The sequence below is a fragment of the Rhinatrema bivittatum genome, chromosome 19 (assembly GCF_901001135.1).
Source record: "Rhinatrema bivittatum chromosome 19, aRhiBiv1.1, whole genome shotgun sequence".
NCBI classification, from domain to species: Eukaryota; Metazoa; Chordata; class Amphibia; order Gymnophiona; family Rhinatrematidae; genus Rhinatrema; species Rhinatrema bivittatum.
This window is the reverse complement of record NC_042633.1, coordinates 32,187,543-32,210,144: the sequence shown is the minus strand read 5'-3', so window position 1 is coordinate 32,210,144 and position 22,602 is coordinate 32,187,543. Positions and strand designations below refer to the sequence as shown.

The window sequence follows — 22,602 nt, the reverse complement described above, 5'->3', positions numbered from 1 at the left end:
GCTGGCTTCGTTCGTTAGGGCGGGGCTTCGTGGTTCAAGCCTCGCTTTGAGCTAGGCCCGCCTCCCCCCCCCCCCCCGCAGCTCACGCCCAATTGGCTTGGCCTTTGTGTAGTGGGCGCTGCGAGCGAGGCTTGGAATGCATGATCTCTTCCGGGTCTGTGCTGGGACTGAAAGCGGTACTAGGGAGAGGGAGCTGGGAGGAAGCGGGGGTTTCCCACGGTACACGGCCTCCGGATTCGGTAGATCCGAGAGCCTCTGAAACGGCTCTTTCTGGTTGGGGTCCCGGGAAAGGGCTGGCTCAGGATCCCCCTCTCCCACCATCACCGTTCCTGAATAATGGCGAGTGGGCTGTGATCTCTCTCTTTCTCAGTGGTAAATGCTGGACCTCTGGTGGTTAAAGTCTCAAAAGGTGTTGAAAAATCTCCTCCTCATGGACTAGTGGCCAAAAGAATTCCTCTCAAAACACAAAAACGAAAACTTTGTCAAAATACAACTTTGTCAGATCACCACTGTCCCTTCTTAGCTGGGCGGAGGGAGGTGCAGCACCTTCCTAAGCTCCCAAGGCAGGGGGAAAATCCTCCTTGAGCAGGATCCCAGAAGCAAAAGTCTCAGAAAAACAAAACAGCTCTTCTCAAATGCGTTCCGAACTCCTCTTCACTCTTCCAGGATGATTCCTTCCAGATCATGGGGGGCTGGCACAGGGCAGAGTCTCTTCCCTTAGCTTGGGCTGTGAAGCCTAAAGTAGGGATCGGCCACCACGCGCTACTCCTCCAAAATCAGAAACCACTTCCCCTGTTTCAGGCTGTGGGCCCCAAAGATAGGGAAAGCTTCAAAACTGCAGCTCCAAGCTAAACAAAACTTACAGAAAAACCAAACTGCTCCTCGTGCACTTCTGACCAATCCAGAAGAGCCTCTGTGGAGGTGCCTACAGAGATGGTCTGCAAACTACAAAAATCCTAGCCTAGGGAATGTAACAAGGGACCAGCTGGATAGCCCGGGGGGGGGGGGGGGGGGGGGGTCTTACAAAAGTTTTTGTCATCTGCACATTTTTAAGCTTTTGTCTTTTTCTACGCAGGATATGAACTTGCAAACCTCTCAGCCCAAAGGTCCTGTTACTGCTGAGCTAGTAAGTGGTCCTTGCCTCCTTTAGGTTGGTTGCTCATTTTGAATTCCTTGCAAACCTACCCAACTTAATAAGTGTATTTCACGCTGACACATAACTGCTTTATCCCCCTTTACCTAACCTCTCTTCATGAGCAGTTCCATCCACTCTCTGCAACACTTCCAAGTATTTTGCTCAGTTTTTCTAAGCCAGGGAGAGGGAGGTGATCTCACTTCCAATCCCGTCACTAGTTTGATTTTTCTTCCAATGTGGATCTGTTAACTGGGCTAACAGGAGATGTCTTTCACCTGCATTCTGCTGCCTCATTTCTTTGTAGCATGGGATGTGATTGTAATTTCAGCCTTTCAGTTACAATGTGAACCAGTATGATGTATGCTTACTAATGCCGGTATATAAAAAGTTTTAAATAAATAAATAAATGTGATGAAATTTGGCTTCTAATGGGAGACTTCAGCTTAGTTCTCCCTCTCCGTTGCATTTGGTTCCCTGTAGTTTTGAATACACATGGAAGAAGCTGCCTAAAAGTTCCCCTTCAGAAACTGGGCCACCTCCCTGCCTTTGTAACTTCATGCTTGCAGGTGGCTAAGATCCAAAGGTCTGTTCTAGCTGCTGACATGCTACCCCTCTGTCGCCAGCTTCGGTGTCGGTAGAATGAAGCTGAACCGGGTGCAGCTGAAGTGCAAGAACCTGCACGAGTTCCTGCAGGAGCTGAGCCCAGCCATCCTCGACAAGCTCTACAATCACCCAGCCACCTGCCTGGCCGTCTTCAGGTGAGTGGCTAACCTGCCACAACGCCTCCAATTCTCCACTGGCTGCCGTGGCTACAGCAGCTCATGGTGAGGTAGGATACCGCTGGAAACCAGGAACAGATCCAGGTTCCTGGTTATGAGCCTAAAGGATTGGGTCTATTCTTTCGGATCCTGGCCGGTACTTGTGACCTGCATTGGTCATCGTTGGAGATAAGATGCTGGGCTTGATGGACCTTTGCTCTGACCCAGTATGGCATTTTTAAGTCCCTTATAGGCATAAGTTTACCTCCATCCCCTTGCGGTGGCTGGAATATGTTTCTGGGGCGGGGTGGGAGGGGAGAAGGCTAAGAGAGCTCAGGATTGAGATTTATGTGACTGTAGGGTTGGTACCAAGGCTTGGAGCAGAAGCTGAAATAGATGACGTCATTTGTTCTTTTCATACCTTTTATTCACGGAGGGACTGGAGGGCTCTGTGGCCCCTGCTAACAGCAGGGCAGTGACTGTAGTGTGTGGACATTTTGCAGGCAGTACATTTTAGTGGATGTGAAGACATAAATGTACGCCAAAGGTGGGAGTAGTGGAACAAGCTGAACTCACAGACCAGCTACAAGGTCGTTCCCTGCATAACTGAGATTAGGTTAGAAGCAGAACTCTCCTACATAACAAAGGTTAGGTTAGGAACAGGTCAGCTGCAGCATCGCACCGAATAGTTGGGCAGGGAGCCCAAAATAAAGCATAAAAGCTGAGGGAATCGGGATGAAGATCAGATTCAGTGAGGAGAGTTCCATTTGCCCAACGAAGACCTGAGACTGAATCTCCGGTTCTGAGTTCCCCCATTGTTTGTAATACTGTCGTACACCTGGGAACGTGTGAGGGAAGTGTCGCGGTAAATATCTTTTGCTGCTGCTTTTTATGCATATAATCTTTGGCATCTAACTTAAAATAAGGATTTCTTATCACCCACTACAGTGAGGTAGGTAGAGTGGAGTCGGCTGTGAGCGATGGGGAGAAAAATGTTTAAAAAGAGATACTGCAACTAGGCAGCGTCGGGTTAATAAACAGCTTGTGGGGATCCACTCGGATGACCTGCGGCTTAAAAACGCTCTCCGAGTTCCCGAAAAGCAGTTTATTAAAAAGCCGGCGATGCCCGCCTCCTGTTCTCCTCTTCCTGATCTTTTGCTCCTTGGTTATTCGCAGGGAGCTGCCGGGATTGGCCAAGAATTATGTTATGCGAATGCTCTTCCTGGACCAGCCCCTCCCTCAGGCCACTGTGGACCTGTGGATAAAGAAAGAGAATCAGAAGTGAGTATGAGAGGAGAGGGTGCCAGCCAGGGCATCCCGTATGGGGTAAGAAGGTCATTGCATGTTCCTTTGGTTCCCCAGACGAGCGGGGTTAGAGTGGTGCTCTTATGTCATAAGAGACGGGTCTCCTCCAATGCCTGCTGATCTTGTTTTTGTTGACGTTGCAGGGAGCACGAGGAGAACACCCACATCCTGTCCGGTCTGCGGCTCTGGCACGCCCAGCAGCTCCCAGGGGGGCGGCAGGGCCTGATTCTGAACCCCATCTTCAAAGAGAATCTGCGTGTGGCACTGCTGGGAGGGTAGGTATGACCTGTTCATGCCTCCGGAATGACACCTTGTGCACGGTCCCTTGCCAGGCTATAAAGAGCCAGGAGCATGTTCTCTTGAGGAATGCAAAGGTGATGGGGCTGTGGCTTTTTATTTAAATACCCACGTGGCTACTGCAGAGAGGCAGTGGAATGCAATGCTCGGCATGTGTCCTTTCCCAAGGGGGTGATATTTTGCTCTTACGGGGTGCGAGTGTGGACTCGATGGAAGCAGTTTTGCAGCGGTTCCCACTGAAATCTGACGTTTCTGGAGGTGCTGCCCGCTCCCAGCTCTGATTTCCAGCCTGGCTGTGATCTCTTTCTTGACAGGGGGAAGGCCTGGGCAGACGACACCAGTGTGCTGGGGCCAGACAAGCACGCCCGAGATGTACCCTCGCTGGATAAGTACGCCGAGGACAGGTGGGAGGTACCAGAGCCATATATCACCGGGACAAGATGCTCCGTCCTCCGATTCCTCTAGGCATCTCTTGCTCTCTCCCCCCCCCCCCCCCCCCCCATCTGCCTCCTTTCTCTCCACCGGTATCTACCTCCCATGTGCTTTTCCCCTCTCGGTTGACCTCTGAAGAAGGGACTCGGACTCATGTAATATACCACGGCTTTCTATAATTGTCATGTTGCTTTTAGCACTCGTGATTTAATATGATCTTAGGTCGTAGAAATATGGACCCAGTTTAGTGCTCCTCCGTGTAAATCCCAGGTTCTTCGAGGCATTCGCTATTGCTCCCCGATGCAGTGAGAATGCGCTGGCTTAACTCCTGGTCAGAGGTGGAGTACGGTTTCTGGAGCCAGTGTTAATCTTTGAGGCTGAACCTGGAGCCCGTGGCGCAGGGAGCCCTGTACCCCGGCTCTTCCCGTACCCGGGAACAGGCTGGCACGACACCGTGGACGTAAAGCGAGCCCCAGACGTGCGAGTTAAACCGTTGCTCCGTCTGACGCAGAAAAGCCGTGGACGAAAGCCAGCGTTCTCCCAGTCCGCTCCCGGAGGCACACCCGGTCGCTCGGGTTTTCAGGGTGATCACAGCCACTGTGCATCAGATCGCTCTGCACGCGCAGCAGCTCCCGTGCCTGCAAATCTTCCTCGTGCACGCTCGTGATGGATCTCCTGAAAACCAGGCCAGGTTACGTGTGCTTCCAGGAGGGGGGAGGGGGCCCCCGAGCCAGAGCGACTCTGCCCCAGGCCCCTGCTAACTTATCTCCCACCCCTAGCCTCAGCTGAGGCCACTTTTATGCCCATCTGATGTACCTTTCCAGCTTCGTGCGTACAAACCATGGTTCTGCCTGCTAATAAGGTGGCGAGCACCTTTCCAGGTTAGCACCCTTTTTTTTTTTCTTTTTAAACTCCCGATTAAATCTGCATACCGTACTATTAACTTGCTGCCTTGGGAATTAACTTGATTTTCAGTGCATGAGAAAAGAAAATGTTTTGGTGCCCGTTCTTTTTTTTTCCCTCGTGTTTTCTCACATTGACCCCCCCCCAACAGATCTGACTCTCTCTCTCTCTCTCTCGCTCTCGCTCGCACCCTCTCTTCCTCACGCTGTCGTCTTCTCTCCATGCCAGGTGATACTGCATTTCATGGTGGGCTCCCCCAGCGCTGCTGTGAGCCAGGATCTAGCGCAGCTCCTGATCCAGGCCGGCCTTATGAAGAGGTGAGTGACCTGCAGAGACGGGGATGACAAGGGCCTCCCCTCCGCCCTGAGAATCTTGGAGGCTTATTTGCCATCCCCGATACCGATGAACACGTTGGGACGCATCTCTTGAGCTCTTGCGGGACTTCTCGTAACGTGGCCCCGCTGGGCGGGAGGGGGTCCCTTGGGGGCTGGGAGTTCACTGGCTGTGGCAGGCTGACGGGGGCGGCTCGGCGGGTGCTATGGGGGTGGGGGGTGCAGATAGATGGTGCTGGGTTCCCCCTGTAAAAGGGTTGTGCTGCGCGACGGCAGAGCGGGGTCTCATGGTATTTACTGGTTTCTGATCTCTTTCTCTCCCCCCCCCCCCCCCCCCCCCCAAAGTGAGCCTGGGGAGTCTCCCTGCATCTCCTCGGCCGGCTTCCAGTTCCTGCTCCTGGACACGTCCTCCCAGCTCTGGTATTTCATGCTGCAGTACCTCAAGTCTGCCGAGGTGAGACTGGCTCCTGCCGGCCCCCTGCGCCCCCTCTCCTGGCCGCCCTCCCTCCTACCTCGGCCAGAGGCAGCTTACTCCTGAAAAGTGGGGGAAAGGAAGAGGAGCAGTTAGAGACAGAAAAGGGAGGCAGGGGGGAGCGTGAAAGGGGGCTGAGACAGGGAGGGGAAGGGGGCTGAGAGCCTAAGGAGAGTACAATTTAAGGATCGGCAGACATCGCCCAGTGACTTTTTCTCCTCCTGAAAGTTGTAGAAAATGCAGGCTGCAGACGAAAGACTTAGTTGCTTCAGGCCTGCCCTGGGGAAAGCACAGCAGACCCTCCCCCCCCTCGGCTATCAACGCTGCTTCCTCCTCCTCCTCTCAGTAGGGCTGGCAGGGAGAGCTTCCAGAAGCCCCGCTCTAATCTCTCACCCATTCTTTCTCTCCTGCTCCCACCTTGCTGCAGACTCGGGGGATGGACCTGGTGGAAATTCTCTCCTTCCTCTTCCAGCTCAGCTTCTCCACCCTGGGAAAGGTGAGCTGCCCTCCTAGGGTGCGCGATAAACAGTAATAACCCGCCAGGCGCACAGTGCGTACTCGTTTATTTATACTTTAGGTCTCCTCAGAAGGGTGCGAGATGGCTGTGAGCGCTTATTTGTGTAAAATAATGTTTTCTCTCCCCTCCCTTACAGGATTACTCGGTGGAAGGAATGGGAGACTCTCTTCTCACCTTTTTGCAGCACCTCCGAGAATTCGGCCTGGTCTTCCAGAGAAAGGTAAAGAGGCAGCCGAGGGTGAGGATGCCGGCTGTCACCAGCTCTTGTGCAGGTGCCTGTGCTCTGCCTGTGCTGTGGTATGCGTGAGGAGGTTGCACCGCTGCTGCCTGTGCTGTGCCGGGTCTGTGCTATATGTAAGGTTGCACCGCCGCTGCCTGTGCTGTGCCTGTTCTTTGTATTGTAATACGTTCCTGTCCTACTCCCTTAGAGAAAGTCTCGCCGGTTCTACCCCACCCGATTGGCCATTAATCTTGCATCTGGCATCTCCGGCACATCGGTGGACACCCATAACCAGGGTTTCATAATCGTGGAAACCAACTACAGGATCTATGCCTACACAGGTCAGAAGTCAGTGGTCATTTTTGTTGTGTCTGCCACCCTGCGTTCTTACCTCAGCATTCACTGAGGGTTCCAGGGCTCTCTTATCTCCTCCCCTGGGCTCCCTCTTCAGTTCTTTGTGCTGTATTCATAATCTGGGTGCCTCGGCTTGCTGCTGCCTCCTCCCTGGGATCCGTTTTCAGCCGTCCGTGCTGTTTCCATGCCATGACTATCTGGGGGGGTGGTTCACACGGGGTGCTGCTGTCTCCCGTCCCGGGAGCCCCTCTGCGGTTCTTCATGCCTGTTCATGCTGTGGCTGGCTCGCTCTCTTCCTCCCGCCCCCAGAGTCGGAGCTGCAGATTGCACTGATCGCCCTCTTCTCCGAGATGCTGTATCGCTTCCCCAATCTGGTGGTGGCCCACGTGACGCGGGAAAGCGTCCAGCAAGCCATCGCCAACGGGATCACGGCCGAGCAGGTAAATAAGCGGGGCGGGGTGGGATCAGCAGCAGAGCTGGAAACCAGGGCCCAGAGTTCAGACATTTTAGAAATCTTCTGAAAAAACGAAATGTTAAGATAGTCCAAGAAAAATGTGTTTAGCCGTGGTACCAATTGCCCTTTCTAGAAAGCGCGAGAGGGCTTCTTATCGTAATAAGAGCCTTGTTACGCTAAAATCTTAAAAGGAGCAACCTCGGACATGCTGGGAAAGACGGCGCGTTCCCCCAAAATGTTAAGCTCCTTCCAGCAGCCGACCCAGCGCGGGCTGAGGACGTCGATTTATTTATTTGCCCCCCCTCCCCCGCCAAACCGGTGACGTCGGCGCCGGGTGTACGGAAGGGGAAGCGGGATCTGAACAGCGTGGTTTCATTTTAAGAGTTTGGAGCTCGCTCGCACGCGTGACCGACCCCCGTGACCTTTTCGTGCATTGGGTTTCGCCTGCAGGTGATCCACTTCCTGAGGACCCGAGCCCACCCGGCGATGCTGAAGCAGGTGAGGGGCAGGCGGCTTCTTTTAACGGAGCTGCAGAAGGACGCCAGCGGATAAAAGCTGTGCGCCGGGGGGGGGGGTCATGGGCGGAGGGTGGGGGTAAGCAGTTCTTGTTGGGGTTTAGGGGGGTGATTGGGCGTTCTCTGTGGTCATTCCATAATGTTGGACCCTATCTGCCCCTGGTGATGAGGGAAGGGACGATTCCATAAGAAATTAGACTTGGTCGATGATCGATTTAATGATGCAATCTGAGGAATGGAAAAAGAGCCCTGTTGGTAATCTGTCATGATGTTTTGATTTTGGAGATGAGCCGCAGGACTCTGCTCTCCTGGGATTTACCTGATGCACAGGGGGGAGGGGCTGCCTAGCATTTATTTATTTATTTAGCCGTCGTTTACATTTTCTGCCCCCATTCCCTGGTTTCCCTCCCTGCCCTGATATTTAACCCCCCCCTCTGTGCTGCCTGCTCAGCTGAAGCTGTCTTGTCCTTTTTTTTTTTGTCAGACCCCGGTGCTGCCCCCCACCGTCACGGACCAGATCCGCCTGTGGGAGCTGGAGAGGGACCGGCTGCGCTTCTCGGAGGGTGAGCGAGCGGCAGAAGGCGGGGGAATGTTACCGTAAACTTTAGGAATGCGGTTAACGGGACCTCCTGGTCTTTGCCTGCTGTCAGCCTTGTTTCTGTTTAAGCACAGCAGATGGGGGAGTGCGTAAGGCAGGATATGATTTGCTGAAGCTGGGGGGGGGGATGGCGGCAGGATATATCTGGGTTGGTTTTCCCCTTTTATACTATTTCTAACTTCACCTCTCTGCTTTCTCCCCCTCGCCCTCCAGGTGTTCTCTACAATCAGTTCCTATCTCAGGTGGATTTTGAACTGCTGAGGAACTACGCCCGGGACCTGGGGGTCCTGGTCTTTGAGAACCCCAGCAAGAGGGTGATGGTGGTGACCCCCGGGGGCCACGCCGATGTCAAACGTTTCTGGAAGCGCCAGAAACAAAGCTCCTGAGAGTCTGCTGTGATGGGAGGGGGGGACTTCTGAGCCTGGGGGGACACTGGCCGCAGCTCCTGAGACTGCATTCCCCCCCCCCCCCACAAACACTGCTGCTTGTGCAACTACAGCACCCAGTCTCGCCGAGGGACATCTGAGAAAAAGGAGAAACCTCCATAGAAGGAGGAAGAGAGGTGGTGGTGGGGGGGGGGGCGGATAGCAAGGAGGCCATGACAGGGTAAGAGCTGTGGCATGAGTGGGGAAACCTTCCTCCAGCTGTGCCTGGCCTGCTCCTGATGCTCCAGCAAGGGCAGAGTTTTTTGTAAATAAATCTGAAAAGGGTTAAATAAAGCAGAAACCTTGGACCACAGCTCTTTAATTCATTGCTGGGGTGCATTTTTATTATAATGTGGAATATAAATGTAATATTTAAAAAGCCCTGTGGCATGGCCTGAGCGGAAGGTAGGTCTCCTTTATGCAGCACTACACCCTAGAGAGAAGGCAGGTCTCCTTTACACGGCTTACAGGATCACTGCTGGGGGAAACGGCAGGTCTCCTTTACATGGCTTACAGGATCACTGCTGGGGGGGGAAATGGCAGGTCTCCTTTACACGGCTTACAGGATCACTGCTGGGGGAAACGGCAGGTCTCCTTTACATGGCTTACAGGATCACTGGCTGGGGGCAAACGGCAGGTCTCCTTTACTCGGCTTACAGGATCACTGCCTGGGGGAAACGGCAGGTCTCCTTTACATGGCTTACAGGATCACTGCTGGGGCAAACGGCAGGTCTCCTTTACATGGCTTACAGGATCACTGCCTGGGGGAAACGGCAGGTCTCCTTTACATGGCTTACAGGATCACTGCTGGGGGAAACGGCAGGTCTCCTTTACTCGGCTTACAGGATCACTGCCTGGGGGAAACGGCAGGTCTCCTTTACATGGCTTACAGGATCACTGCCTGGGGCAAACGGCAGGTCTCCTTTACATGGCTTACAGGATCACTGCTGGGGGAAACAGCAGGTCTCCTTTACACGGCTTACAGGATCACTGCTGGGGGAAACGGCAGGTCTCCTTTACACGGCTTACAGGATCACTGCTGGGGGGGGAAATGGCAGGTCTCCTTTACTCGGCTTACAGGATCACTGCCTGGGGGAAACGGCAGGTCTCCTTTACATGGCTTACAGGATCACTGCCTGGGGCAAACGGCAGGTCTCCTTTACATGGCTTACAGGATCACTGCTGGGGGAAATGGCAGGTCTCCTTTACATGGCTTACAGGATCACTGGCTGGGGGAAACGGCAGGTCTCCTTTACTCGGCTTACAGGATCACTGCCTGGGGGAAACGGCAGGTCTCCTTTACATGGCTTACAGGATCACTGCCTGGGGCAAACGGCAGGTCTCCTTTACATGGCTTACAGGATCACTGCTGGGGGAAACGGCAGGTCTCCTTTACACGGCTTACAGGATCACTGCTGGGGGAAACGGCAGGTCTCCTTTACACGGCTTACAGGATCACTGCTGGGGGGGGAAATGGCAGGTCTCCTTTACTCGGCTTACAGGATCACTGCCTGGGGGAAACGGCAGGTCTCCTTTACATGGCTTACAGGATCACTGCCTGGGGCAAACGGCAGGTCTCCTTTACATGGCTTACAGGATCACTGCCTGGGGCAAACGGCAGGTCTCCTTTACTCGGCTTACAGGATCACTGCCTGGGGGAAACGGCAGGTCTCCTTTACATGGCTTACAGGATCACTGCTGGGGGAAACGGCAGGTCTCCTTTACTCGGCTTACAGGATCACTGCCTGGGGGAAACGGCAGGTCTCCTTTACATGGCTTACAGGATCACTGCCTGGGGGAAACGGCAGGTCTCCTTTACACAGCTTACAGGATCACTGCTGGGGGAAATGGCAGGTCTCCTTTACATGGCTTACAGGATCACTGGCTGGGGGGGAACGGCAGGTCTCCTTTACATGGCAGGCAGGATCACAACCTGAGCAGGTGCCCGGGCTCTAGGCATTTTGCAAATAGATCAGGTCCACCCAGGCTGCCAGCAGGGTGACCTCAGCTGTCTAGACAGAGGTGGGGGATGTGGAATAATCACAGACCTCAACTTCTGTTCCATTGATCCAACAGCTGCGGGGATTACAGTCAACATACACCATAAAGCAGAATGATCTCTGTCATCCCAAGTGCATGCACCAAGTGGCACATAAGAGCAGTTGGGTCATATCCAGGTTTGTTTTTTTATTTTGATACAGCAGCAGAACCTTTATAGGTCTAGTAGCACTTTATTATTACTTGCATGCATTTTTAATGTACAGTTGCAAGCCGCGATTTCTCTTTTCCTCTCTCTAGCTCTCCACTATGTGGTTTGAGATGCACTGGCAAAGCTGAGGGGGGTGGGGGGAATGGTCTCTGGATTAGCAGGGAGTGGTGCAGGGCAGGAGTGAGGTGTAGTGGATCAGTAGGTGTGAATGGGCAGAAAGGTATGGGTGGTCGGGCCAGCCCAGGTGCTTGGTGGCACTGTGGAAAATCATTACTATGAGTCCTGAATCAGGTCTTCCAGGCCCCGAGTTGCTTGGGGACCAGGGATGCTGCAAAGGTATAGTTTCGTGCTGCAATGGCAGGTGCAGCCTAGGGGTGAGGTGTACAGGCAAACCTCTGCGTATGGGTCTCAGTACTGGAATAGGAAGGGTGCTGCAAGGCAGGAATTCGGTGCAGTGGCAGCGCTGTGTGAGCGAGTTTAGATTTCTCACGTTTACTATTTCCTCTCTTCATGCTCTTTTTGCTTCCTTATCCTGTCCTTCCCCAGCCAAAAAGGTTCACGTGACCTCTGGCAATGCTCAACTCTAAAACTGATCACCAGATCAAAGAAACTCAGCAAGAATGTATTGTAACATATGATAACAGACTAGGCCCAAAAGTAACAAAATCTGCAAAGTTAATTTTAGTTAGCTATATGTATGAGAAGCAGGCTCTGCTTTTCTGGAGGTGGGCCAGCCAGCTCATAGCAGTAGGCTACGGGTTCTGCACTGGCATCTCTAGCAGATTTAAGGAATTTAGGAGAGGAGACAGAGGATTGAGACATTCAAATACCTCAAAAGGTTTAAATCATGCACAAGAAAAAAAACAGTTTAGTGCAAGCACTCATGCTACGACGTTCGAGGGGAATAGATGAAGAAGCAAAAATGGGAAAATCTTGCTTTACAGAAAAGAGTGGCACAGATTCTTGGAGGAGGCGATAGGAGACAAAAACAGAAACTTCTCTGGAAGAAAAAGCCCCGGCAAGGGAGAACCGTGTACGAGAGGCTTTGCAATCAACAGAATGAGAGCAATTGCATTGCTGGTTTCAAGATTCCCATAATGAAAATGGGCCAGGCTGGGCTCAACAGTGTCTCGTTAGCAAATCTGTGGGCCTGTTCCCTAAAGGTTTTCTCCCAGTCTGTGTCCATGGGGGTTAAGACTTAATAGATGAGCCCCCAATCCCTCACACACCCCAGTTCTGTGCTGGGGTAAGGCTCTCCTCATCCCCTGGGCAGCGCTGAGGTGGGGGAAGATCAGTGGGGATTCCCACCCCTGGGAAGCTCGAGGGACAGAATGCACAGTAAGAGGCCTGGTTGGGGGATGTTACGGCTCCGACTCCCTATCTCCCTCCCCCAGCTCTCGCAGGCAGCAGAGAAAATTCAGTGCCACTGATTTGTCCTTTACACGCCGGCGGCCTCTGCCTGCAGCGGGATAGATGTGTAACTTCCTCACGGCCGGGAAGCAGGGTCAGAAGACCCCCCCCCCGCTGTGGGTCCTCAGGGCTGCCATCGGTTTCTTTTCACACACGCCCGGAAGACGCCGGAAGCTTCCCAGCTCTGATTGGTTAAAGAGGGGCGACGCTTCCTGAACTTTCGGGAAGGTGGCCGCCTGCACCCAGCTCTGATTGGCTAAAGGTAGAGACGCTTCCTGAACTTTCGAGAAGGGGGCGGGAAGGTAGCCGCCTCCTCCCAGCTCTGAATGGCTAAAGGTAGAGACGCTTCCTGAACTTTCGAGAAGGGGCGGGACGTGGCCGCCCCCTCCAACTTCTGATTGGCTAAGAGGTAGAGTCGCTTCCTGAACATTCGAGAAGGGGGTGGGAGGTACCCGCCTCTACCCCGCTCTGATTGGCCTGTGCGGGCAGACCTTTCCCGAATGTTCCCGATGGTTGCTGGGTGTCCTGAAATGCTGTGCTCTGATTGGCCAACCCTGCCGGCTTGATGGTTAAGCCCCGGTGAGAGCGGAGGAGGAACCCTGTCAGCGGTGCTCCGCCCCCTTGCACGAGCCGGCTCTATATATAGCAGACGACGGGGCCGGGGAAGCAGCAGTCAGCAAGAGAAGCCCGAGAAAAGCTTTCAGCTGTTGAGATCGCATCGTCTTCAGTCGCCTATCCCGACACAGAGCAGAGACCCGAGATGTCTGCGTCCAAAGGAGTGGCTATCGGCATTGACCTGGGCACCACCTACTCCTGCGTGGGGGTGTTCCAGCACGGCAAGGTGGAGATCATCGCCAACGACCAGGGCAACAGGACCACCCCTAGCTACGTGGCTTTCACGGACACCGAGAGGCTGATCGGAGACGCCGCCAAGAACCAGGTGGCCATGAACCCCCAGAACACCGTCTTCGATGCCAAGAGGCTCATCGGAAGGAAGTTTGACGACCCCGTGGTGCAGGCGGACATGAAGCACTGGCCTTTCCATGTGCTGAGCGAAGGGGGCAAGCCCAAGGTGCAGGTGGAGCACAAGGGGGAGGCGAAGACCTTCTACCCGGAGGAGGTTTCCTCCATGGTGCTGACCAAAATGAGGGAGACTGCGGAGGCTTACCTGGGGCACCCGGTCAGCAATGCGGTCATCACGGTGCCGGCTTACTTCAATGACTCCCAGCGCCAGGCCACCAAGGACGCCGGGGTGATCGCCGGCCTGAACGTGCTGAGGATCATCAATGAGCCCACAGCGGCTGCCATCGCCTATGGCCTGGACAGGAGTGGCCGGGGAGAGCGCAATGTCCTCATCTTTGACCTGGGCGGGGGTACCTTCGATGTCTCCATCTTGACCATTGATGATGGGATCTTTGAGGTGAAAGCCACAGCGGGGGACACCCACCTGGGAGGGGAAGACTTTGATAACCGCATGGTGAGCCACTTCATGGAGGAGTTCAAGAGGAAGCAAAAGAAGGACATTAGCAAAAATAAGAGGGCAGTCAGGAGGCTGAGGACTGCCTGCGAGAGAGCCAAGAGGACTCTGTCGTCCAGTACCCAGGCCAGTATTGAAATTGACTCCCTGTACGAGGGCATCGACTTCTACACGTCCATCACCAGGGCTCGCTTTGAGGAGCTGTGTGCTGACCTCTTCAGAGGAACGCTTGAGCCGGTGGAGAAAGCCTTGAGAGATGCTAAGATGGACAAGGCTCAGATCCACGACATTGTTCTGGTTGGGGGATCTACCCGCATTCCTAAAATCCAGAAGCTGCTCCAAGATTTCTTCAATGGCCGTGAGTTGAACAAGAGCATCAACCCAGATGAGGCCGTGGCCTACGGTGCAGCCGTGCAAGGAGCCATTCTGATGGGGGACAAGTCTGAAAATGTGCAGGATCTGTTGCTCCTGGATGTGGCTCCATTGTCCATGGGTCTGGAGACAGCAGGAGGAGTGATGACCACCCTCATCAAACGCAACTCTACCATTCCAACCAAGCAAACTCAGACCTTCACCACCTACTCGGATAACCAGCCTGGTGTCCTGATCCAGGTGTATGAAGGTGAAAGAGCCATGACTAAGGACAACAACCTATTGGGCAAGTTTGAGTTGTCTGGAATCCCGCCTGCTCCTCGTGGCGTGCCACAGATCGAAGTCACCTTTGATATTGATGCCAATGGCATCCTGAATGTCTCTGCCATGGACAAGAGCACTGGCAGGAATAACAAGATCACCATCACCAATGACAAAGGCCGGCTGAGCAAAGAGGAGATAGAGAAGATGGTGCAGGATGCAGAAAAGTACAAAGCTGAGGACAGTGCCCAGCGGGAGAAGATCTCTGCCAAGAACTCCCTGGAATCCTATGCCTTCAATCTGAAGAGTACTGTGGAGGATGAGAACCTGAAAGGCAAAATCAGTGAGGAAGACAAGAAGAGCATCCTGGAGAAATGCAACCAGACCATCTCCTGGCTGGAGAGCAACCAGCTGGCTGAGAAGGAGGAGTATGAGCACCAGCAGAAAGAGCTGGAGAAGGTGTGTACGCCCATCATCAGCAAACTCTACCAGGGTGGGATGCCAGGAGCCAGCTGTGGGGCTCAGGCCCGCCGAGGCACCTCTAGCACCGGTCCCACCATTGAGGAGGTGGATTAAACAGACTGTGATGGACATTGAAAGGACTTATTTACATTTTGATAAAAACGATAGCTGCATTATTTACAGATATAACTTTAGGCCATCTTGTGTCAGAAGGTGGCAGACAACAGATCTTATAGAACTGAAAGCATTAATGTGATAGTATGTGCTTAATAATGTGGTTTAAAATTATTTTTATACTACTGTTCTGTTTTACAGTGTTTGCCACCGTGACGGCCTTGTTCATTTTATAACTGGATTTTAATATGTATTTTATTAAAAAGATATTCAATAGATTATGGGTTGTGTTTTTGTTTTAAACTGATAATTGTTAACTGTTCGGGTTTTGAAAAGCAAATGCCTGAGTAGAGGGAACCCAGCTGTAATGTTTTGGTGCCTGAGCTCCGATCCACTCATTACACAGTCGAGGGTTCTGTCTGGGCTTTGAATCCTGTTCTGTTCCCGGAGGTTAGGGAATGTCATTTTTTGGAGGGGGTTAGAGTTTGAATATGCTGTGCGTCTTCCTGATAATGCACTTTCTGGATACAGATAAGATTCAGTTCACAGCGAAAAGAGAATTGGTTTCCTTCCTCCACACCAGAATTTGGTTGTTTCTAACACAAATTATCTTTTGAAGGCAGTTAGTTTGATCTTGTGGAGATTTACTACAAAAAAAAAAAAACAGCTCCGTGTGGAAGTGTACTACCCAATTAAGCAAGCAGTCGAGCTGTAACTATTTTAATATTTTTATCTGGCGTTCTCTCCTGTGCTTTTCGGAGCTGATAGCAGATTACTGCTGCTTATTATTTCTACAGCACTACTAGATGTACATCTCTGATCTATAGAGGTTACAGTCCAGACCAATAAGATCTTTGGGAAACATATTTGTTAAAGAAAATATGGTCATGGAGCCAGGGTGGGAGGTACTAATTCAAGTAGGCTGACATCATTAAACGAAGAACTGTATTCTGCTCTCAGCTCCAGAGTAAAACACATCCTGACCGCAGCAATCCATTTCCTCTGCTCCTGATTTCATGTTTTTGGCTCAGCTGTACCCTCTTCAGCATCCAGAAACAGTAAAGGAGTTCACGCTGCTCCCGTTGGGTCATGGCTCTGCATCTGTGGCCCTGCTCCGGGAATGGCCAGCGCTCGCTCTTTCTGCTTTGACTCCCAGTTCAGAGCTGTTTAGTTTACTGCTTCAAAGTCGCTTTTCTACACGTGCCTTTATTGAAGAGTGACAGTGGCAGAAGTAGCTCGAGATGTTTTCTCTGCTGAGCTGCTGCAGCCCAGACCAGGCCGTAACTACTGGAAGAACCCATCCCGCGCCTGCCATTCCATTGTCCCTCTGCCGTAGCAAAGCATGTTAAAAGTTACCTTACTGCAGTGAACTGAGCAGCTCTGAGCTGGGTGCTCGTCTGCTGAGAAGGAGGGCCTGTAATGGCAGCAGCGTGAGTGCAGTGATGCCTTCTGAAGATGGTACTTGCCGAGGCTCGCAGCACAGCAACTTAAAGAGTTGTGACAGCTTCCCCGTTTTGCTGCCTATGATCTGACCTATGCATAAATGCAGCAAGCCTCACACTGGATCTAGGACTCTGTCTGTGCTCAGCACGCACCAGTGAGGCCTAACCTTGCAATGAGAAGCACTCCTGCACCAAGCAGCGTCTTATGCACACAAGAGTACCTCAGTACACCTGTGCTTTTTCAAAGGTTTTATTATTTATTTATTTAACATTTTTATATACCGGGATTCATGCAACATTTGCATATCGTCTCGGTTTACATTGTAACTGAAAAACAAGCATGAGAATGCTAATTACATAGAACAGGGCATAAAACTTGGGACAGAATACGTGGGGGAAAACTTGGAACATAATAGAAGCGGGAAAAAACGAAAATTTATCTTATTATAATATGTGATATTATAAGCTTGGTTTGAAAGGTTATTAGGGGATCTTTTTAACAAGTGGTATATGGGCAATACGATTCATTTGAAAGAACAACACAGCAAACTAATTAACAAAGTATTCACCAAGTAAACAACTTCTTTATAGACCAAAGCATCAAATACCTGTGCCTCTAGTAGGTTTCTCAATATATATTGCCCTTCACCTTCAGCTAAAGGCGCAATCTTTTGCTTCAGGCTTGCAAGATCTCCTGTTTTTTCATTTGATTTTCAGATAGCCTGGCTTTCTCCTAATTAGCAGGCCGATGTAATACAGTGTGGTCAGCCGAGCACAGTGGTTGGAAGCGCGTTTTAGACACGCGTCCACCACCCCTTATGCCTTAAGGGGATTAACGTGTGCAGAACGCACATTCCCTCCCCCCGAAGCTAATGGCACTCATCACGTGCAAATGCATGTTGAGACTATTAGCTATTTTCTCCCGATTCAATACAAATGAGCGCCCCCCGTGCACGTTTTTAGCCTCAGAAATTAACGCCGGACCAGAGCACCCGTTTTCCCTGCACCGTTATTGCATCGGCCTGAAAGTACCTATATCAAAACTACAGCAATCGAAACATCCCATTTAAGCTCACTAAAAATCAAATACGGTCATTAAAATTACATTTACCAACATACTAAATCCAAACTACTGCCAACAGCAGAACAGGATCAGCCAACCGCCCCTCAAACTGCCTATGAGCTTGGGTGGGTCACATCAGCCTCCATTGCCTCTGATTAGAAGCGCCTGGGACAGGGAACATACTTAATGTACTTGAATGTGACTCGCTTTCTGCCAGCACTGAAAACGCATGAGCCAAATACGCAATAAATACATACATCAGAGACCTACAAGTTCCAGCAGGCCGGGATTCCCTGGGTGTGGAGCGACAAGGCAGAAGCCTTTCCCTGCTGTCTGATCAATCTCATCTAGGTTAGGATGAAAGGAAACCCCTCGTGCTGCTTGCAAAACCCACACAGGCACATGAGGGAGGCCCAGTCCATTTAGGTCTGCAAAGCTAAATCCAGCACTTTGACCGGTGTATGAAACGTATGGGCATCCCTTGGAGACCCTGTACAATAGGGTTCATTTTGGCCCTAGCATATGCACCGGTTGGGGCTTGTGAATGCTTCTCCTAGGTCGCCCCACATAAAAGGCATTACAATAATGCAAGCAGAGCATGAATTACTGTGATTGAATCCCACTGGGCACTGTAAATATTATTATAATTACTAATAATTTCTGAGGCACTACTGGATGCATGCAGCGCTGTCCTGATGTACATAAGAGACAATCCCATCCGGAACAGACACATAGAAAAGGCAAATAAGAGGATGCAGAAAATGTATCTCGAAGACTCTGCCTCCTTCCCCAACCATCTCTCAGTAATGAAAGTGCATTCTGCTATTCAAAGAATGGGTCCTGTATCTCCTGAAATATTTTAGCTTTTAATTTCCAAGTGTGTGTGTGTGCCTGTGTGGGTTTATGTTTCACCCCTAATAACTTTATTTTCTGTCCTATCCACTCCCAACTTTCAGGTCTATTAAGGGGGCATTAACAACTCTGACAGGGCTGTTGGTTTTTGGGTCTACCCGTGGAGTAGATGTAGATCGGAGACCTCTTCCATATTCTGAACTGGATTTAGCTGGTCTACTTCCCCCTCAGAGCCAGCGGCATCCTCCCTGCCATCTCTGTCCCTGATTTAGGTCACACAGAGGGTGGCAGAGCCGGGAATTAAACTGCTTGGGTGCATAGGGAGAGGAATAGTCAGCAGAAAAAAACGGAGGTGATATTGTCCCTGAATAAGAGACCTGCGAACAATTCTGGAGAGCGGGCCTTCAAACTCGGGGGCGGCTCGAGGCGATCTGCTGCCTGAGGTGAGGGAAGAGAAGGTGCGATGCAGATCAAATCAGTGAGAGGGCAAAGGGGGTGAGTGCCCCTTGGAGTCTCGCCCTGGGGAAGGGGGAGGCAGGGTCAGATTTCCCAGAGGCGGGGCAGATAGAGCAATATTTCTAGGAAGCTGGCAACCCGGTCACATTCCCGATAACCCTACCCACCTGCTTCCCAAGTGAGGGATGGGGGAATGGTGTGGGTCTGGGTGTGTGACAGTCTCTCTGGGCTGGTGCAAGGATACCCAGCACCCTATAGGTGAACCTTACAGTCTGGTGCCCATACCCCAACCCTTCCCACCCACACACACACACACATTTACAAATGAAGTATTTATAATAATACTTTACATGAAAAAGGGTATACAAAGTCCTCTGGAGGTTTAAAAAAAAAATCACTTACAAATTAATATTTCAAAACAGCAGTCAAATAGAACATTCAGTTATGAAACTCATAATTTTTTTTTTAAATGTTCCCAAAAATCACTAAAATATTACCAAAGAGCATCCAATATTGAAAACTAACAAGGATACAAGAAATTCCTGACTGTGGGGCCGGCCCTCAGTCAGCCTCACCTACCTGGCCTCTCTGTCATCCATGCTGGGATCCTGGCTGCGGCGCCATCACCAGCGGCAGGGCAGTTCAACCTCATCGCTCCTGCAGGCCGGCACCCCCAGGGCAGGTCTCCTGCTCTTAGCAGCAGTGCTACTTGCTCAGCACAGCCCAACCTGCTTCCTGCCCTAGTCCAGGTGGCTGTTTTGTGAGTTCCCCTTCTGCTCCTGCCTGGTCCATCTTTGTCTGTCTCCTGGTTCCCTGACTCCCACTTCTGCTTTCCACTGGCTTTGACCTCAGACCAGGCCTCTATTTCGCTTGCCTTCTGCCTGCCTTGACCTCGGAGCAGAGCTGGACTTCACCTTGCTCTCAGCCTGCCCTGACCACAGTCCGGCCACCAACACAGTCTATCGCCTCCACCATCTCACCGAGCCAAAAAGGTCCTGCCAGCCACCAGAACCGGTGGGCTCAACCCAAGAGAACATTAGTGAGGACACAGGGAGGCCAATAGGGTTGTGTGTTACGGGAAGCCCCTGGAGTCAATTAGCCAATCAGAAACTGCCTTTAACTAGCTTATCCCGTAATAGGGTGAATGGAGTCTACTGGAGGCCAGCTGGCCAATAGGATTGTTGGTAAGGCTGAACTTGTCAGTTTAGTGGCAGCCAATAACAGAGCTCCTCTCATACACAAAGTAACTCAGAAGCCAGCCAATGAAGTTTAGAGGCAGGAGTATGAGGCACCAATGGGGATTAGAGATGGGGTGTACAGGGAATCAGTGAGGGTCAGAATTGTGTGAGGCACAAATGAGAGTGAAAGCTGGGTGTGTGAGGAACCAATGGGAAGTGTGCGCTCATGTTTATTAATGTCTCCCTGGCTCGTTCTGTCTCAGTATGGGAAAAGTGTCAGACAAGGAAACACAAGACAGAACCTGTCCCACTGGCCCCAGAGATTTGATATTTATTTCTGTATCCTGGGGCACAGGGAGACATTATAGGGAGGGGGGAACCTGGTGTTCTGGGAGCTGAGGGTGTGCAGAGGCTCCGTGAGGATTAAGGGGTGGATCACACCATCACCTGGGGAGGGATACTGGCAATGCAGCTGAGGCCTCAGTGGACTGGAGGGGAACACTGGGGCCTCACCTCCTCTGAGACCCGGCTCCCTCTGAGCGAGAACCCCCGGGCAGTGGGGATTTTCTGGGCTACAAGGCAAGGGGGAAGTTTCATTTTACGATGCAGATAAATCTCACCTGTACACCTTCACCCACACTCTCCGGCCTTTCTTCTGCACTTACAGAGCTCTGAGGATCCTCTCAGTGCCAGGCTGGGAGTGAGAGACCCCAGGCAGTAGAGATTCTCCTGGACTATGAGGCAGGGGAAGTTTCATTTTACGATGCAGATAAATCTCACCCATACACCTTCACCAGCACTCTCCAGCCTTTCTTCTGCACTTACAGAGCTCTGAGGATCCTCTCAGTGCCAGGCAGGATGAGAGAGCACCGCACTCAGGATTATCAGCTCCAGTTTCTGGGAATTCCCAGATTTACATTCCATGGGCTCAGGAGGAGGAAGAGGAAGGTTTGTGACGCCGCCGACTGAAGACTGGCGAGACCTGTGCACCGCTGGCGGGGCCGAAGAATGGAGACGCTGCGCGCCGCCACCAGCAGCTGAAGAGTGATCTGTGCGCCACCGCCAGAGGCCAGGCCGGCGGGACGAAGAGCAGAGAGACCCTGCACACCGCCAGAGGCGGTTGGAGAGACGTTGCATGCCGCTGGAGGTCAGGCCAGCAGTGACTGATAAGCGGAGGCCAGGCATATTGGGCCAAACAATGAGAAGAGGCTCCATGTGAGCTTGTGTGTGTGTGTGTGGTAGATTGTTTGTGTGGTAGAATGGGTGCATGAGTGTGTGTGTGGTAGAATAGGTGCATGAGTGTGTGTGGTAGAATGGGTGCCTGGGTGCATGAATGGCAGCTCTGTGTGTGTGTGGTAGAATGGTACCTGGGTGCATGAATGAGAGCTTGTGTGTGTGCGTGGTACAATGGGTGCATGAGTGGCAGCTTTGTGTGTGTTTGGTACAATGGGTGCATGAGTGGCAGCTTTGTGTGTGTGTGGTACAATGGGTGCATGAGTGGCAGCTTTGTGTGTGTGTGGTACAATGGGTGCCTGGGTGCATGAGTGGCAGCTTTGTGTGTGTGTGTGTGTGGTGGAGTGGGTGCCTGGGTGCATGAGTGGCAGTTTTGTGTGTGTGTGTGTGTGTGATAGAATGGGTGCCTGAGTGCGTGAGTGGCAGTTTTGTGTGTGTGTGTGGTAGAATGGGTGCCTGAGTGCGTGAGTGGCAGTTTTGTGTGTGTGTGGTAGAATGGGTGCCTGGGTGCGTGAGTGGCAGCTTTGTGTGTGTGTGTGTGTGTGTGTGTGTGTGTGTGTGATAGAATGGGTGCCTGAGTGCGTGAGTGGCAGTTTTGTGTGTGTGTGGTAGAATGGGTGCCTGGGTGTGTGAGTGGCAGCTTTGTGTGTGTGTGTGGTGGAATGGGAGCAAAAGCATTTGTGTGTGATTGAGAGCTTCTATGTAAGTGACAGAGCATGTGTGTGATTGAGAGAGAGACTGTCAGAGGTGATGTGTTTCTGTGAGAGCGAGACAGAGATTGGTCAGCGAAGTGATTGGTGTGTGTGAAAGAGAGACAGAGACTGGTCAGGGAGGTGACTGGGTCTGTGTGAGAGAGACAGAGACTGGTCAGGGAGGTGACTGGTGTCTGTGTGAGAGAGACAGAGACTGGTCAGGGAGGTGACTGGTGTCTGTGTGAGGAAGAGATACGAGTTAGGGAGGTGACTGGTCTGTGTGAGACAGGTTGTGACTGGTTGTGGGCCATAAGGAAGAGGACTGTGAGGTCAGAGCTTCAGCAGCCACTGCTGCTTCTGGTGAGTGCCTTTGGCCTTGGCCTGCAAGGAAAAGGAGAGGAGAGTTGCTGGAGAGGGTAAGTAAAAGTGGCTTTTTAAAGTTTATTTTTCTTGATTGACTGCCATTTTAATTATTGGGTATTATGGGATGTGGCTGCTGTTTTGAAATATTTTATTGATATTTGGACAATGTGTAATCATTTTTATGAGTTTTTAATTGTTGGATGTTATTTTGTTCATCAGCTATTTTATAACATTTATTAGTATAGTTTTACAATTGTTTCTAAGTGGGTTTCTATCTATAGCAGCTTGGCTTGCTCCGTTT

General features: G+C 51.7%; 3 protein-coding genes across 8 annotated transcripts in view; 2 read left to right on the top strand and 1 right to left on the bottom strand.

The window, feature by feature from the left end:
* The window catches only part of VARS2 (valyl-tRNA synthetase 2, mitochondrial), a 42,481-nt gene extending 22,663 nt beyond the window's left edge, over positions 1 to 19,818 (bottom strand). Inside the window, exon 1 of the mRNA XM_029585211.1 lies at positions 19,415 to 19,818. The gene's annotated coding sequence lies outside the window, so the exon portion shown is untranslated. The remainder of the gene's footprint in view (positions 1 to 19,414) is intronic.
* GTF2H4 (general transcription factor IIH subunit 4) lies at positions 76 to 9,039 on the top strand. 6 transcript variants are annotated; one of them, XM_029585222.1, is made up of 15 exons: positions 76 to 176; positions 1,076 to 1,126; positions 1,759 to 1,893; positions 3,070 to 3,174; positions 3,342 to 3,473; positions 3,810 to 3,906; positions 5,059 to 5,147; positions 5,508 to 5,616; positions 6,062 to 6,130; positions 6,288 to 6,371; positions 6,580 to 6,712; positions 7,035 to 7,165; positions 7,630 to 7,677; positions 8,179 to 8,257; positions 8,506 to 8,678. In XM_029585222.1, the coding sequence occupies exons 3-15, from the start codon at positions 1,775 to 1,777 to the stop codon at positions 8,676 to 8,678; spliced, it is 1,368 nt and encodes a 455-aa protein (XP_029441082.1). In that variant the 5' UTR covers positions 76 to 176; positions 1,076 to 1,126; positions 1,759 to 1,774. The 6 variants fall into 6 exon arrangements, with proteins under 6 accessions (XP_029441082.1, XP_029441083.1, XP_029441081.1 ...); XM_029585223.1 differs by having other exon boundaries at positions 140 to 372; positions 8,506 to 9,039; XM_029585221.1 differs by having other exon boundaries at positions 140 to 339.
* Positions 12,871 to 15,309, top strand: LOC115080798 (heat shock 70 kDa protein). The gene has a single exon (XM_029585215.1). It carries the CDS (start codon positions 13,097 to 13,099, stop codon positions 15,020 to 15,022), a length of 1,926 nt encoding a protein of 641 aa, XP_029441075.1. The 5' UTR covers positions 12,871 to 13,096; the 3' UTR covers positions 15,023 to 15,309.
* Positions 19,819 to 22,602: the final 2,784 nt, after the last annotated feature.

What these genes read in the sequence shown, in the direction of transcription:
- GTF2H4 (XM_029585223.1), top strand. Translation starts at nt 1,775, where the DNA reads ATGAAGCTGAACCGGGTGCAGCTGAAGTGCAAGAACCTGCACGAGTTC. An exon ending in ATAAAGAAAGAGAATCAGAA is followed by an intron (nt 3,175 to 3,341) that starts GTGAGTATGAGA and finishes TTGACGTTGCAG; the next exon opens with GGAGCACGAGGAGAACACCC. An exon ending in CAGGATCTATGCCTACACAG is followed by an intron (nt 6,713 to 7,034) that starts GTCAGAAGTCAG and finishes TCCCGCCCCCAG; the next exon opens with AGTCGGAGCTGCAGATTGCA.
- LOC115080798 (XM_029585215.1), top strand. Translation starts at nt 13,097, where the DNA reads ATGTCTGCGTCCAAAGGAGTGGCTATCGGCATTGACCTGGGCACCACC.